This window comes from Tursiops truncatus, chromosome 8, assembly GCF_011762595.2.
Source record: "Tursiops truncatus isolate mTurTru1 chromosome 8, mTurTru1.mat.Y, whole genome shotgun sequence".
Lineage (NCBI taxonomy): Eukaryota > Metazoa > Chordata > Mammalia > Artiodactyla > Delphinidae > Tursiops > Tursiops truncatus.
Window position 1 is genome coordinate 98,122,102 of NC_047041.1, and position 16,185 is coordinate 98,138,286.

The window sequence follows — 16,185 nt, forward strand, 5'->3', positions numbered from 1 at the left end:
TACCTTAACATTTCTGCAACAAAATATATGATTTTTCACACCATGTAGAATAAATAAAGACCATGGACAAACCAGCATCTTTTCAGGTCAGGAAGGCCACCCACAGAGTTATGAAAAATCCAGGGGTATCTGGGGCTTCAGAATTGCATTAAAGATTGTGCAAGCGTGTTGCCAAATAGCTATTGAGAGTCAGGCCCCATCACGATCATTTTCTCTTTTAATCTCCCAATAGCCCCAGGAGGTGGCTATGAACATCACCGCTTACTTTGACAAAGGTCACTGATGATACTAGAGTTTAGGAAAAAGAGTGCATATATGTATATGTAAAACTGATTCACTTTGCTGTGCACCTGAAACTAACACAACATTATAAATCAGCTATATGCCAATAAAAATTTTTTAAAAAAGAAAAGAAATCCAGATCCTGGTATTAAGAGGAAGAGATGGGATTCGAACTCACATCTGTCTGACTCCAAAGCCCACCTGCTTCCAACTCTGCCGTGCTGCCCCCAACCCTATGGAGGTGGCTTCTTGACTTCTCTGCTCCCCAGGATTCTGGAGTTTAGAAGCAGAGTCACCAGCCAGAGGAGTGGATTGGGAGGGCGGGATGAGGTGGGGAGTGAGTAGGTGGGAGGTCTGTTGGCTGAGCCAGACCCTCACCCCAAAGCAGTGGGTGCTGGTTGCCAGAGTTAGAATGCCCACCTCAAACCTCTGCAAAGCTTCCCAAGGGTCCATCGTACTTTGGCATTGACCAAACATTCAGCTGGCTCTCTCCTTGCCCCAGTTTGAAGGCCTCTTTAGACACCGGAGGGGGAGACACTGATCAGAGATCTTACCTGTTGCTGGGGTTCAGGGACTGAGAAAGCAACAATGTCTTCCCAGCATTTAAGTCAGAGCTCGAGCACCTTTGCAAGGAAGGATAGGGAAGCCCTGTGGTGTCAGACCACTGGTGGGGAGAAAGGGTGGCATGGAGAGTGGTAGGTCACTGCCCCACATGATCTCTCCTCTGAGCCCGCTCACCCCCTGGAAAGGTACAAGTTAGATCTCCCAGGTTGTTTGGCAAAGGCTTGGGTATTTCCTGCTCTCCATCACGTTCTCATCCTTGAGAACTCCTACATATCCTCTAAGGCCCCTCCCAATTGTCAGAATGATTCCCTCTCACCTCTACTCTTCCCAGAGCACTTTATCCTGACCCCTGGGGTAGCACTTCTACCTGATCATAATCAACTCTGAGTATATCTTCATCCTCTGCCATGGCTTGGGACCTGGCACAGAGCCTGGCCAAGAATGAGGAACAGATGAACGAATGAAGGAAGGAAGGAGTGACTAAGGGCTAAGATGGGCAGAAACGTGAAAGATTTTGAGCCACTTCAGAAGTGCCCTAGACGTGACTTATGGAGAGGAGTGTGGGCTGACCATGTCTCCAGAGAGCCAAGAAGTGGGCTTGAATTTAGAGAGACCGGAAGTTGAATTCTGGTTCCACATCTTAGTAACTGTGGCCTTGGGCAAGTCGCTCAAGTTTCTTACTGGGAAAACTGAGACTTCAGTGGGCCCAACGGAGAGTCATAGGAGAGTGCGTGCTGTATGTAAAGCCGGGACACACACATGCTACCTTTTCCCAGGGAACCCAAATTTATTTCCTGAACTTGAACTCATGGGCCTGGTTGGCCTTGTGGCCGTTGGCTACTGCCGGCCTTTAGCTGCTAATGACACAAGGTGGCCGTGGAGATTCAGGCTGAACATCCCCCGTGCCTCCCCAGTTTCCCCTTTGAATCTGGATTTGGGCCTGGATTTGTTTAGAGAGAGGAGATGGGTAGTGAGAGGGGAGGGGCCCCTCGGAGCTGATGGGCACAGCTGCTGAGCCAGGGTTGGTCCCTACATCCCAGGAGACATTCTGGTCCCAGCCTGCTTGGGAAGGGCTGTGTTTCCTTCCCAGGAAGGATGATGATGACTTCCAACAGCTGCTACATGCCTGATATTAAGGGGGCCCTTCTCCGAAGGGGGCTTTCGGCCACCTCAGGAAGGTGTCAGCATCACCCCTGAGAGCTGGGGGGATTTTCACCCCTTGCCCACACTCAAGCTTCCTTCACCCAGAAACTGCTGCTGCAGCAGCTCTCGGAGACTTCGAACCAGAGCCACTCCTGAGAGCCGGTGGGTGGGGACGGGCCCCCTGGAAAATCCTGCATGGCCGAGCAGAATTTCAGCTTCCACTGAAACCCGGAAAAACCCAGCCCTGCCCTTCGTACAGAGGCCAAACTCTGGGGGATTTTATTCTTGAATTTCACATACTTGAGTTTCTAGCTTAACACAGCAGGCCCTGTCCTGCCTCCGGGCCTTTGCATGTGCTGTACCCCCTACCCAAAATGCCCCTCTGCCTTCTCTCACTTGTAGAAGCTGCCTGACACAGTGGAAAGAGTGAATCTGGGGAACATGCTTGGATTTGAATTCTGGCTTTTTCACCACCAAGCTCTGTGACCTTGGAGTAGTAACAATTTCTCTGAGCCTCTTTGTCAGTTAAATGGGTTTCACGATAGCACTTCCTCACAGGGTCATCATGATGCTTCTGAATGACGTCTATAAAGCTCTCTGTTCAATAAATCTGGATCCGCTCCCTCTGCCCCAGTGAAATGTTCCTAGACCCCAAGCCCTGGCCCAAAGGTCACCTCTCTTGCAGTAACTTCCTGAACAGGTGTAATCAAGGCAGTCCAGGAAACCCTTTGTCTGGGTGCAAATCCTTCTTTGCCTTTATTTATTTATTTATTGGCTGCATCCGGTCTTAGTCACGGCACGCGGGATCTTTCGTTGCGACGCGTGGGCTTCTCTCTAGTTGTGGCGCAAAGGCTTCTCTCTAGTTGTGGCGAGCGGGCTCCAGAGCATGTGGGCTCTGTAGTTGTGGCGCTCGGGGTCTCTAGTTGTGACACGCAAGCTTCATTGCCCCGTGGCATACGGGATCTTAGTTCTCTGACCAGGGATCGAACCTGCGTCCCCTGCATTGCAAGACGGATTCTCTACCACTGAACCACCAGGGAAGTTCCCCTGCTTTGCCTCTTATGAGCCCTGTTGTTCTGGAAAGTTCCTCCACACCTCTTGGACCCTATATTTCCCCATTTGTAAAGTGGGGATAATAATACCTTCCTCTGAGCATCATGATGGAGATGAAAGAATTTAAAGCTATTAAAAACCCATGTAAGCACACAAGACTCCTTGGCAGGGGGCATTGATATGATTCAAGCAATTTACAAAGGCTTTTTCACATATGTTGTCATTTAAAAAAACTGTTGTTTTCATTTTCAACACTAAAATTATATATATGTAAATAGTACAGAATTTAGCAACTACAGGAAAACAAAGAAAGAAATTTACCTGTAATGGTAACTGTTGTTACCACCTTGTTATAGAATCTTCCAGACATTTTGTTAGAGAGAAATATTGAAAAACACACAGAAGTACAGAGAGTGTTTCAAAAACTCCTAGGCATCCCCACCACCCAGATTTAAGAAATGTTTACATTTTCACATATTTGCTCAGATCTATTTTAATAAGAAAACAAACCATACAGATGCTGCTGAAATATTTCCTTATCCCTCCCTCCCCAGAGCACTCACGCTCCAAGGTGTGGTGTGTGTACCCTTCTTTTCCATGTTTTTGTACTTTTATTACATAAAAATATATCAATACCCAATAGATAGTACACGTGCCGTATTTTCTATAAATGGCATCATACTGGATGCATTGTTCTACAGCTCACTCCTCCTGCTCAATATATGTTTCAAAGATCTATCCAAGTGGCTAGATATAGATCTAGTTCATTCTTTTAACAAAATAATTCAGTCTATAAATATAACATAGTATCATTAATTATTTTCTGCTGAGGAACTGTTAGATTACTTCTAATTTTCTTTGATTACATACGGTGCTGCAGTGACAATCTCTGCATGTGAACTTGCCAGCGAATAGTTTTCTAAGCTATATATAGAAGAGTATTGCCGTGGAGTCAAGATAGCAGCACCCTCAGCTTAATGAGGTCTCTGGCCATTTCTCTATGCATTGTATTTACAAGAATATGGTCATCCTGTGTATCTTGTTTATAATCCTTTACTGCCTATCACTCATATGCACACGCACATCTATCACATATATTCATTTGTGCTTGTTGATTCTGCAGGATATTCTTTGCTACTTACTGCGGCCAGGTATTGGATTTTTGTGTGATCTTGTTTCGGTCCTGTGAGGTTTTTATACCTGTGAGGTGAGGGAGGCAAGTTGGGCATATGAAGAGATTTGCCCAAGGTTTCCATAGTAAGGAAGAAGCTGGTTTTCAAACCCAGGCTTGTTCAGTTCCAATCCCATGCTCTTTCTGCTGCCCAAGACCTGGTAGACGGTTCTACGCAATCCTCATTCTAGGGCCCCATCCAAGACCTACTGAATCGGAATTCTAGAGGAGGAACCCGGATGTCCATTTCCTGCAGGCAGTGGTCTGAATCCTTATGGGGAGATCAAGAAGATGGGGCTTGTAAAAGGCCAGTGTCTCTGGCCTGCTGGGCTCACTTGGAGAAACTCAATCGTGAGTTGCTCATGATTCTCTATGCTTGGTGGTATCCCATCTTACCATCTGGTAGCTGCAAAGAAGGTAGAGTCTGGCATGGGAACCTGAGCAAGCCTTGGGGCCAGGTCCACAGGAGCCTTTGCTTTTAGAGGAACTCCTGTTACCATGGCAACTGCAGTCCACATCTCATCTCTAGGAATGCTGGATGCCGTGTTTGTAGGGCCAAGGAAGGGAATAGCGAGTTGTGAGTGTGAGGCAGCTCTGCTAAGCTTCCTAAGAAAGACAGGGAGGCAAGAGGAAAGAAGGCAGCTTTGGGGGAACTGGAATTGTCCCTTTGCAGAGAAAACTGAGGCACCCTCAGAGCCATCTTTATGCCTGGGGTGAATGAATAGATAGATAGAGCTGCCCTCTTATGTCCATTGGGGATTGAACAGGAGAGAGCAGGGTGGGGGGACATAATGGCAGTGGCCATGTACCACGTCCTAAGCATGTTACATATGTTATCCATGCACCCCCTCAAAGCGATCCAATGTGGCTTATGTATTATGCCCAGTGCCAGGTTAAAACTGAAGTCTAGCAGGGCTCAGTGACTTTCCCTAGGTCACACAGCTAGTGATCGACAGAGATGGGTTCGGATCACTATTCTGTCTGTCCCCAAAGTCTCTGTTCTAAATCATGAAAAGAGAATTTCCTGTTTGTTTCCAGTTTGGCTATCACAGATAAGTTTACTATGAACATGTACATAAAATTCTTTATATGAACATATGGTTTCTTGTTCTAAATGAATGACTGTACCCATTTGTATTCCCATCAAAAGTATGGGAGCAGTCCAGTCCCCCTGTATTCCTCACCGGTTCTTGGTTGGTATGATCAGTACTTTGAATATTACCTGTTTTAAAAGTGTGGAGATGGGGCTTCCCTGGTGGTGCAGTGGTTGAGAGTCCGCCTGCCGATGCAGGGGACACGGGTTTGTGCCCCGGTCCGGGAGGATCTCACATGCCACGGAGCGGCTGGGCCCGTGATCCATGGTCGCTGAGCCTGCATGTCTGGAGCCCGTGCTCCGCGACGGGAGAGGTCACAGCAGTGAGAGGCCCGCGTGCCGCAAAAAAAAAAAAAAAAAAAAAAAAAAAGTGTGGAGATGTATCTCACTATGGTTTGATTGCATTTCCCTAATGATTCATGATGTTGAACATTTTTGTGTTCATTTGCCAGGTGTATGTCTTCTTTGATTAAATGTCTGTTCTTTTATTAGTAACTGAGAAGACAATTAAAAAAACTTGAAAATAAAAAAAAATTTCCCAAGAGTGGCAACTGTGAAGCTGATGCATTGGTGCTGGGAAGGCTGTGGACTCTCCTACTCCCGGGATCATCTCATTTACGCTTACTTCCCTAATACGTACTCCAGGCCCCAGCACGTGGTACAGGTTCAGCAAGTGTTAATGGAATTGAATGCAGAACAGCAATAGACTCTTTTCTCAGCTTTCCGGAAAACGTGGCTCACACGCCCTCACTTTCCTGAGCATGAGAGTAGGAAGGGGAGTTCCAGAAACAGATCATACCCCAAAGCCGGTGGTGTACCCTGATTTCATCTTTGAGTTTCCTCTCACTGCAGATTACGAACGGTTGTCTTTTACCTCCCCTGGGTTTGGTGATGGAAAGGAGGGGAATTCAATCTGGCATGTAGGGAGGATGTCATGCAGGTGAGCATCCTCTGTTATATAACATGGTGACAAATACAAGCTAAAAAGTCTGGATTTCTCTGACCTGCGTGACTGAGGACCTTTGGGGCTGGGACTCTTGAAGCTTTTGTCATCACTTTTCTCTGTCAATCACGTGCTGCTTTAGCTTGGGCAAAATACCATAGACTGGGTGGTTTAAATGTTTGTGGCTTAAACAACAAACATTTGTTTCTCACGTTTCTGGAGGCTAAGAAGTCCAAGATCAAGGTGCCAGCAGATTCTGTGTCTGGTAAGGGCTCTCTTCCTGGTCTGCAGACAGCCGCCTTCTTGCTGTATCCTCACACAATAGAGAGATCTTATGTCTCTTGCTTTTTTTTTTTTTTCCATCATGAGGGCTCCACCTTCATAACCTCACCTATCCCAAATTCTCTCTCAAAGCCCCCACTTCCTAACGCCATCACAGTGGGGATTAGGGCTTCGAATATGAATTTATTCATATATGAATAAAATATGAAGTTTTAGGAAGACATACACATTCAGTCCATAGCCTGTGCATTGAGTTTTCCTTGTGTCCGTAAGCCCTTCCTAGGTATGATGAGAGAGAATGAAAACAAACAAACAAAAATCCTGTAAAATAAGTTAAGTAAGGCTAAGACACTGAGTTGCTGACTTTCTCTTGGGTTCCCAGTGGGGAGAAGTCAGCCCAACCTTCCTGGGTTTTGAAAGTCCCCAGTGGGTACAGCCCGGTCTAGTCACATAGACATTGATGCCGGTCACCTCTGGAAGCGAGGACCACACTGTCCCACCAAGCCCCCAGGACAGCTTCAGTCTCTGCGACAAAATAAACTCAACCTAACCTCTCCAAGTCCCTTCAAAGACAGGACACAGCTATTCCCTCTGAATCAAGTCATAAGTTATTTTTGCGAGCCAGTGCACTGCTTCTTTCCAATTTTAATGGAATTATAGACTGTTTGTCTCTTCTTTCCAGTTGTTTTAACAATTGCTCTCCATCGAGTTTGGGACTGCTTGTACACACTGCTATATTTAAAATAGATAACCAACAAGGACCTACTGTACAGCACAGGGAACTCTGTTCAATACTCTGTAATAACCTAAATGGGAAAAGAATTTGAAAAGGAATAGATATATGTGTACGTATAACTGAATCACTTGGCTGTACACCTGAAACTAACACAACATTGTTAATCAACTATATTCCAATATAAAATAAAAATTTTAAAAAAGCATTTCAGAGGTTTACTGTTCCACTAAAGATCACTAGCTATCAGTAAATAAAACTAGTATTAAACATTAAAAAAAAATTGCTCTCCATCAACAACCTCAAGAGAGTCTTTCAAAGAAAAACATTCACTGTAGTCCCAGCACCCTCCCACTCGGGGCTCCTCCCCCTAAACTCCCTGGGGCTATTAGTCCTTGACTCTTCCAAGTAACCAGTTTCTCCTCTGGCCTCAGAATTGAAACAAGCGGGTTCAGGGAGTGCCGGAGCCAGCCTGTGTGGGAGAGTCGGTGGGGAAGTCCTGGAACAGCTCATGGCTGGGCTGCCAGACCTCATCTTGTCCTTGTTGGGGGAATGGCGGGCAGAAGGCCATCTCAGGGGCTCCTGACCTAGGGAAGGACAGCTTCCTCATGGCCGCACATCTTTAGAATCAGGGCCCTTTTGGGAATTGGTTCCTGGGGCTTGACTGAGTACTGAGTTGTATCACCCTTGGAGGTGGGCTATCTAAGTTCAGGGCTGGCTGAGTGTGGTAGAGCTGGAAGGAGTTTGGAAGACCACCCGGGCTGTCAGAGCTCCCTGCCCCTCGCCTTTGGCATGGTCAGTCACTGAACCAGAAACCAGGATGTGGGATTCCAACCCAGTGGAGTAGAGTGGTTAAGAGTGTGGGTTCTTGAACCATGCAGCCTGGGTTCGAATCCTAGCTTTGCCATTTTCTTGCTGTGTCATCTTGAGCAAATTACTGCTAAACTGTTTTGCACCTTGGTTTCCCCACTTTGTGGACTTGCTGTGAGAATTAAACTGGTTAATTCATCTAAAGTATTTTAAAAAGGCCTCGTATGTGAAAGTACTGAATACATGTCAGCTGTATCGCTGAGCTGTGCTAGGAAGTTGTGGTGGGTACCTGGCATGTCTTGGGGCCTCCCCTTTCTCCATCAGAGCAATGGGAATAATCACAAAGCCCTTCCCTTATCTCTACATTTCGGACTCAAGATGCCTGAGATGGGTAACGGCTCCCATCGGTGTGGGATGGAAATAGAACACTAGTTACCCATCTGGTTGTCTCCCAAATGTCCGTCTGCAAACTGGGAATGGCAATCCAGTGCCCACCCAGTGAATCTCAGGACTAGGGGCCAGTGGATGTTTCTGGACAGCTGCCCTCTTTGAATATCTGGGCCCCAAGCTAGAGCCTGGGAGGCAGGTCCTCCTGGGTTCAACTAGCCTTCGTCATCCTTGCTCAGGACACGAAAGGCTGGTCTGCATGAACACAATTTGTGGTGATCTCCCAGCCAACGGTCCCATGCCACTCCCAAAACTTGTGGGCACTGCAGTCCCTGGGGCCTGGTCCCAATCCTGGAGAGGGGCACACCCCACCCCCGCCCCGGCAGTGCCCTGGAGCAGTGGCCGGGCCAACTTGGGAGACCACTGCACTGGGAGTCTGTGGGCCTTGGGATACACATGGGGCTATGTGTATTCAGAATTCAGTGGGACTGACAGCCACCAAACTGCTCATAAATAAAATACGTAATCACCTGTGGCTGGGGTCACAGAGGAAAAGTCCAGGGTACGATGAGAAGCTAGAACGAGGCATTGAACTTGGGTCCCTCTGGGTCCTGGAAGACCTTCAGAAGCTTAAAGCCAAGGCTGGGGCAGGAGCCCTGGGGAGAGAGAACTGTGTATCCTGTTTCCATCACTGAACCTTGCAACATGGTCTTCCCCTCACATCCTTAAAAACTCTTGGTAAATTTCGTTTTTTGCAAATATTTTTAACATGCTGTGTTTTCCTAACCAATCCTTCGATCCCTTTTAGACAATTCAGTTGTCTCCTTGTCTCCAGTTTTGTTTTTGTTTTTTAACTATTAGAAGCCACGTGGCCGCAGGCTTTTTGTCTAACAAAGCAGCCACTCAGGGCGCCCCGGCTACACCATCTCTCTTAATCCTCATGGCAAGCCCGCAACGTGGATGCTTGTTGCTCCCGTTTTACAGGAGGGCCACCGAGGCTCAGAGAGGCCAATGATTTGCCTGAGTCACACAGTTAGAAAGGGGTTCGGCTAGCAAAAAGAATCGAGAACTTTCCAATTCCGATGCGTGGACACTAACCGCTGTGTAGTGGTATTCTGGATCGTTTCTTTAGGATGGGTTCCCAGAAGTGGGATTACTGGATCAAAAGGGGCTGGTTTGTTCCTTTTTTTTTTTTTTTTTCGCGGTACGCGGGCCTCTCACTGTTGTGGCCTCTCCCGTTGTGGAGCACAGGCTCCGGACGCGCAGGCTCAGCGGCCATGGCTCACGGGCCCAGCCGCTCCGCGGCATGTGGGATCTTCCCGGACCGGGGCACGAACCTGTGTTCCCTGCATCGGCAGGCGGACTCTCAACCACTGCGCCACCAGAGAAGCCCTCCTTTTTGTTTTTAAGGCTGTTGACACACGTGCTCACAAACACTTTGCACTGATATTAAGGAGAGAAAGGTGAGCTTCTGGCCAATGCTGCCTGCCCCGCTCCCCTCACTGGCTCTTGTTGTGGGTTCCTCCCCCCGTAGTTCTGTAGCCCTGCTCCACCGTGCCTTCCCCTCTGTACAGCATCTCTGCATCCATCGTCCACTGGGTGAGCATTTACTATGCGCCTACGTGCTCCTCGGCACATCTGATGGAGCCAGGGCCGAGGGTGCCCTCAGCGGTAGCTGCTGTTTATCTCACCCCCATATGGGTGTGTGGCCAGGCCGGCATTCCACAGCCCCTACAGGGACCTGAAACTCTCTGTGTCAGCCTTGCTCTGACACTGGGCTGGCCAGCTGGGGCCTTGGCTGGGAGAACAGCCCCCTTTCCTTCACTGTCTGTGCCTCCTCCCTCCCTGTGTCTCTCACCTTCCAAAAGCTACGGGGAAATCCCATGGGCCTGGGTGACCCAGGAAGGGGACAAGTGGCCCATTTTTTCCGGTTCCTGGCAAGGTGGCTCTGCAGTGCTTTCATTTTCCCCATGCTCTGGTCTCCTTCACTTCATCCTCCCCTGGCATCTTCCTCTTGCTGCCCTAGCCAACATCCTGCCCCACTCTGCTTGGGACCAGCCTAAAAAAGCTGCCACCTTCCTTGGGGGTGCTGGGTAGCTCTCCCAACTTCTTTCGCCTCCCAGTCAGCAACCTCCCCTCCCTCCCTTATCCCTCTTGGTCCATAACTTTCCAGAATGTGAGGCTCAACCCAAGATGGTTTTCTGGGCACACAGGAGAATTTCAAGTGGTAAATGAACTGAGCATTAAATAACACTGAACAAAGTGGTAAAAAAGGTATTTAGGGCTTCCCTGGTGGCGCAGTGGTTGACAGTCCGCCTGCCGATGCAGGGGACGCGGGTTCGTGCCCCAGTCCGGGAAGATCCCACATGCCGCGGAGCGGCTGGGCCCGTGAGCCATGGCTGCTGGGCCTGCGCGTCCGGAGCTTGTGCTCCGCAACAAGAGAGGCCACAGCAGTGAGAGGCCCGCATGCCGCAAAAAAAAAGGTATTTAATTATTTTATTTTCAATGCTCTGTCATCCTCAGAGATCATCTGATCTCCTCAGAGAGTCTCTATTTGATGATGACATGTCTTTCAACATTTCTAACTTGGCTTTATTTCTAGTATACTTATTTTTACAATTCCCTTGTATTTTAGGCAAGCAATACAAAAAGCCCATTTATCTTGTTATCTTTCTAGTTTTTCTGCATATCTACCTCTGTACCTAATCTTATATAGATGGAATCTATATAAAATTATGTATAATCATCTGTATATGTGATTTTTCTTAGTACAGCCTTTCATCTCTCCCTTTCACCACTTGTTTCTTCTCTCTCTCCCGCCTCTCTTCTCCCAGTGACATGACTCACCCCCAGGACCAGCAACATAATTTGCAGGGCCCAGTGCAGTATGAAAATTCAGGACCCTTTGTTCCAAAATTATTAAGAATTTCAAGATGGAGACGGCAGAGCATTAAACCAAGTCCAGGACACTTCAGTGCAGGTCACACGGCCACGGAGCTGGCCCTGCTCTGTCCTTCCCTTGAAGCCCTCCTTTTTTGGGGGGGTGTTGCCTTTTTTTGGCTTGCAGGATATTTGTTCCCCGACCAGGGATTGAACCCGCCCCCTTGGCACTGAAAGCACAAAGTCCTAACCACTGGACTGCCAGGGAATTCCCACCCGCCTTTCTAATTTACCCATTTTCATAACTTGGTCTGTGTTCTTCCATAATTTCCTCCATGTTCACATAGTGATACCAGTTCGTAAGTGTGGTTTTTTGGCCATTGTTTTGCAAAAGTTGTATCATATTATTTTTTCTTCTTTGTATCTTGCTTCCTTACTCAACAGAGCGTGGAAATCCCTCCAACTGGTATAAGCCTATTTCATTCTTCATAAAGGCTGCATAAGATGCCATGCTGTAAATAGACCATATTTATTCTGCAACTTTCCCAGCAGATGGGCATTCACTCTTTCCAATTGTTTGCTGTTCAGAAAACTGTAATGTATACTTTTACGTTCGGGCATCTTTGCGTTGTAAAGCAAATTCACAGGATAGGGTAAAGGCTCCTTTTCAAATAACTTTGTTGCAGCAAACATGAGAATTAAATTTATAGAAAAGTCTGAAGCACAGGGCCGGGCAAAGGCAGTAACAAGGTCTGGGAAGGGCAGATCCTGCGCCGGGTTCTCTGTGAACCCAGGCCCGGATGGAAGGAGGCTGAGAGGTAACTTCTGTTCCTGCGCACAGAAGTCAAAACACAAAAGCCAGTCTCCCTTGTTGGGATAGGGGACAGGAAGTGCCTGTGACACAGGAAATAAACCCTTGAGTATATCTGGTATCAATGAACTGCCTCGGCAATGGCTGTCCTTGGAGCTGGCGGCCCCTGCTCACTCTTTCATTCATTCAGTCAATCAGCAAACACTGTGTTGGGCACTCTGGGGGTATGGGGCTGACCCGGCCTTTGGCCCTGCCCTCCAGGGTTTTCTGATCTAGCAGAAAACATGTGTGCCTTTATGCATGAGAAATAGTTGCTCAGACCACAGATAGGTATACAGAGGCATGTAGAGACCCCCCACTGACACACAGGCAGTCACAACAACACACACACTCACATATACACGCAGAGACATACACATACACACTCTCACAACCACATACACACACACCCCCCACAATCACACACGCACGCACCACAGCCAGCATCCCAGTCCCTCCATTCCCCTCCCCACCCCAGCACATGCAGAAATAATAACAACTGCACAGCAGCACCGGGACCATTGCTGGGGGAACCGGGACTCTGAAATCCTGACTTGGGAGCATTTGAATCCTCTATGACATTAGCTGCAGAGTTTGTGCTCTGAATTCTGAGTCATTTCCCATTCAGGGGGTCAGGCTGGGCAGCCAACCAGGGAGTTGGTGAGGACAGGCAATTAAAGGCTTGATTACTTCTGTCTGAGTGATGGAGTAGCCCAGTTGGATGCTTGTAGGAGAGCTGTGTCTGCAGGTGTGTGTGTGTGTGTGTGTGTGTGTGTGTGTGTGTGTGTGTGTGTGTGTACGCTCATCTAGGTGTGAGTCCATGGAATATTCTCAGGTGAGGCTGGGAATGTATAGCAGTCATGCCTGAATCTTCAGCCCCTGCAGCACTCAGGCCAGGTCAGGCTAGGCTGTGATAATAAGTACATCTCAAAATCTTCAAGGCTTAACACTAGAAAGGCTCACTTCTTGCACAAAACTCAAGGTGGGTCAATGTCCCCCTCTACCTCGTCTTTGCATTGGGAGCCCAGGGCTTCTAATTTGGCCACAACAGAGCAGGAAGAGATGGAAGAGGCTCACTGCCTCTTACCTACCTTGGTCCAGCAGTGGGTACACGTCCCTCTGCCTAGACATCAATGGCTCCAACCTAAGGGCAGGAGAACCCAGAAGTGTAGCGGAGCTCCTTTATGAGCACTACAGTCCTAGCCACATCCCTCCTTTCATGTTTCTGCCAACCGAAATATCCCTGCCCGGCATGGATCCAGTTCCTTGGAGACAGTTCAAATCCTGGCCTGCTAGCTTGCTAGCTGGGCACTTGCTAGCTGGGTGGCTTCAGGCCATGTAGCAGCCAGGGTCCCAACAGGAAACAGGTGGCACGCTCAAAATAGGAGTTTGAAGGGGTCTCAGTTAGAAAAGGACTATTTAGAAAGGCTAATGTAGTAACCAGGAGCTCGGAGCAGCTGAGCTGCCATCACCCTGAGCAGACAAGACCACAGAGTGGTCATTGAGACCCGGAAGGAGAAAGTCAAGGAGAAGTGACCCCGTGGAGAGGACCAATGACCTTCAGATGAGGGACACAACCTGCCCAAGGGATCCCACCGGGAGGGAACCAGTAGGATAAACACCACGACTTCACTCTCTTCCTTCCCTCCTCTCTCTGCTGGGACTCCCCATTGGCTGAGCCCAAGTGCCCTGGAAGATGATGCTGATTTAGTTGAAACAGGTCAGCCTCCCAGGGCAAAGTGGACAGAGGCTCTGGAGGGACAAATGGACACAATCCGGCACAGTCAATTGATTTCTATTCTCTGGGCCTCCCTTTCCTAATTTCTAAAAAGTGGATGCTAATACCTACCTCACTGTGTTGTTGAAGGAAAATGGAATAACATATGCAAAGACCTTGGCGTATAATCGGTCCTCAGCAAATGTTAGCTTCTTAGTGTCTGAAAGTACTTCATAGTCCAATGGTTCCCAGCTCAGGACGCTCCAATTACCCTAAAGTCTGGTGTGAATTGCTCAGACAAATTTTCCAAACCGAAAATGTTTTTCCTGATAATAACTCCCATTTTTTAACTTCTTCTGTATGTGAAGTGTTTTACAGGTATTGCCTCCTTTTAGACTCGCTAAACTTTTGTAAGTGTTATTGCCAACTAACTGGGACTCTGGCCGAGAGCAGTTAGTAACCCCTCCACGGTCACTCAGCCAGTAAGTGGGTCTGGCCCCAAAGCCACAGCTGTTCCTCTCTGCTCTCCTCTGATTTCTGAGGGTGCGTGCACGATTAGTAGATGAAGTGCAGGATGCTGCAACTCCAAAGCTTGAGAATTTCCCTACCCCGGAAGGAGGTAAGTGCACCCAAGGTCGAGGACCCTGTCCTACCAGAGGCCCCATGTAGCCACAGAAGGATCCAGAAAGTGCCCCCTACCCTTCAAGGCACCTGTGTGCCCTCCAGGCCTGAGCTCACTCACGGCTGTTGCTGGTTAATTTCAGGTCACCCAAGTCCAGCCCCATCTCGCCAGCCCAACACCACCAGTGAAGAGAGCCAGCTCTTGCAGCCAGGTGAGGAAACAATCTTGTGGGACTCACAGTCAGCTTTCTGAGACCAAGTAGGTGGTCTGTGGGGGGTGATGGGAAAGGGAAATGGGTTTTTATGGTACCAGGGAGGCTCCCTGACTTCAGACAACACTTCTCCTCCCTGACCCAATGCCTGAAGCTCCACCACTAGATTCACTTTGAGATCTTAGAGCTGCCATCTTTGGGAGGCCACTGATGAAAGGTCATGCACATGTGGGCAAGGTATTCAGCGGGCATTTAAAGGGGATTTGTTGAGAACAAGCTAAAGGACACTTGGTAGGAGTGGTGGGGCTCCATCAGATGGGTCCTCAATTAACTCAACAGATATTTAAGGACCTACTCTGTGCAAAGTTGTGTGCAATCCTGGGCAAAAACAGGAGGTGATTCCCCCAGGAGGGGCTTTGGGGAAGGGGGGACCACCATCCACTGAGGCCGCCCACCTTCAACCCCATCACCAACCCCATGTCCATCCTCCAAGGTTCCGGTGTCACAATGGCAGTCTCCATGGTTGTACCCTCAGAATAGCGGAGGGGCCTGGGAGGGGCAGCATGGCACCCACAGTAGCGGCGGAGAGGGCCTCTCAACCCAGAACCCTGCCCTCCTTTCACACAAGGGTGACTCTGGAGACAGAGGCAAGAAAGAAGGGTCTGTGGGGACTGGACACCCCAGGGCTAACCCATCCTAACCTCCAGTCACCTTCGGCCCTACCTTCTCCTGTCTCTAAGGAGGACCAAAGGGTCAGGCGATGAGGCAGCCCAGCCCCATTTTGCAGACTGGAAGGCTGAGGCTCAGGGCGGGTAGGGTATGGTCCAAGGTCACGCAGCAGATCAGTGGTGGGACCCTTGGCAGCTGTCCGCCTCCACCTGCATCCCTGAGGTCGGCAGAATCCGAATCAGCCGAGGCTCAGCTAGGGTCTGGCCCTTCCAGGGGAGCGACTCCAGGTCCGCCTGATGAATGGGAGCAGCCGCTGCAACGGGACGGCGGAGGTCTGGTTCCGGCAGTCCTGGGAGCCCGCGTGCGGGGCACTCTGGGACCTCCGCGCCTCCGAGGCTGTGTGCCGCTCGCTGGGCTGCGGCCGGGCGGAGCCGCTGGAACAGCCCGTCCCGCCGACCCCGGCGCTGCCGACTGGTGCAGCCGCGGGAAACGCCAGCTGGGCCCCGAATACCACGTGGGCCCTAGCGCCCACCGTCCAGTGCAGCGGCCCCGAATGGCAGCTCTGCAAGGTGGTGGAGCACGCGTGCAGCAGCGACGAGAGGCCGGTCCAGGTCACCTGTGCAGGTACGAGCGGACCAACCCGCTCCCGCCGCCGGCCTCCTCCCTGTCCTACCTCCCCGTCCTTCGGCCACTGCCCCGCATCCTGTCCCCAGCCCCGGCCACTGGACCCAAGTCTCGCCCTCCGGACTTCTACCCAGACCCACCACCGACGCGA

The 16,185-nt window shown here is 49.5% G+C and overlaps 1 protein-coding gene across 13 annotated transcripts in view; it reads left to right on the forward strand.

Annotated features, from left to right (window-relative positions):
* CD6 (CD6 molecule) overlaps positions 1-16,185 on the forward strand; it is a 41,416-nt gene that overhangs the window by 13,757 nt on the left and 11,474 nt on the right. For all 13 annotated transcript variants that reach the window (XM_073809003.1, XM_033860766.2, XM_073809004.1 and 10 more), the window contains exons 2-3: positions 14,673-14,741; positions 15,684-16,034. In XM_073809003.1, the coding sequence (XP_073665104.1) occupies positions 14,673-14,741; positions 15,684-16,034 (420 nt within the window). The remainder of the gene's footprint in view (positions 1-14,672; positions 14,742-15,683; positions 16,035-16,185) is intronic.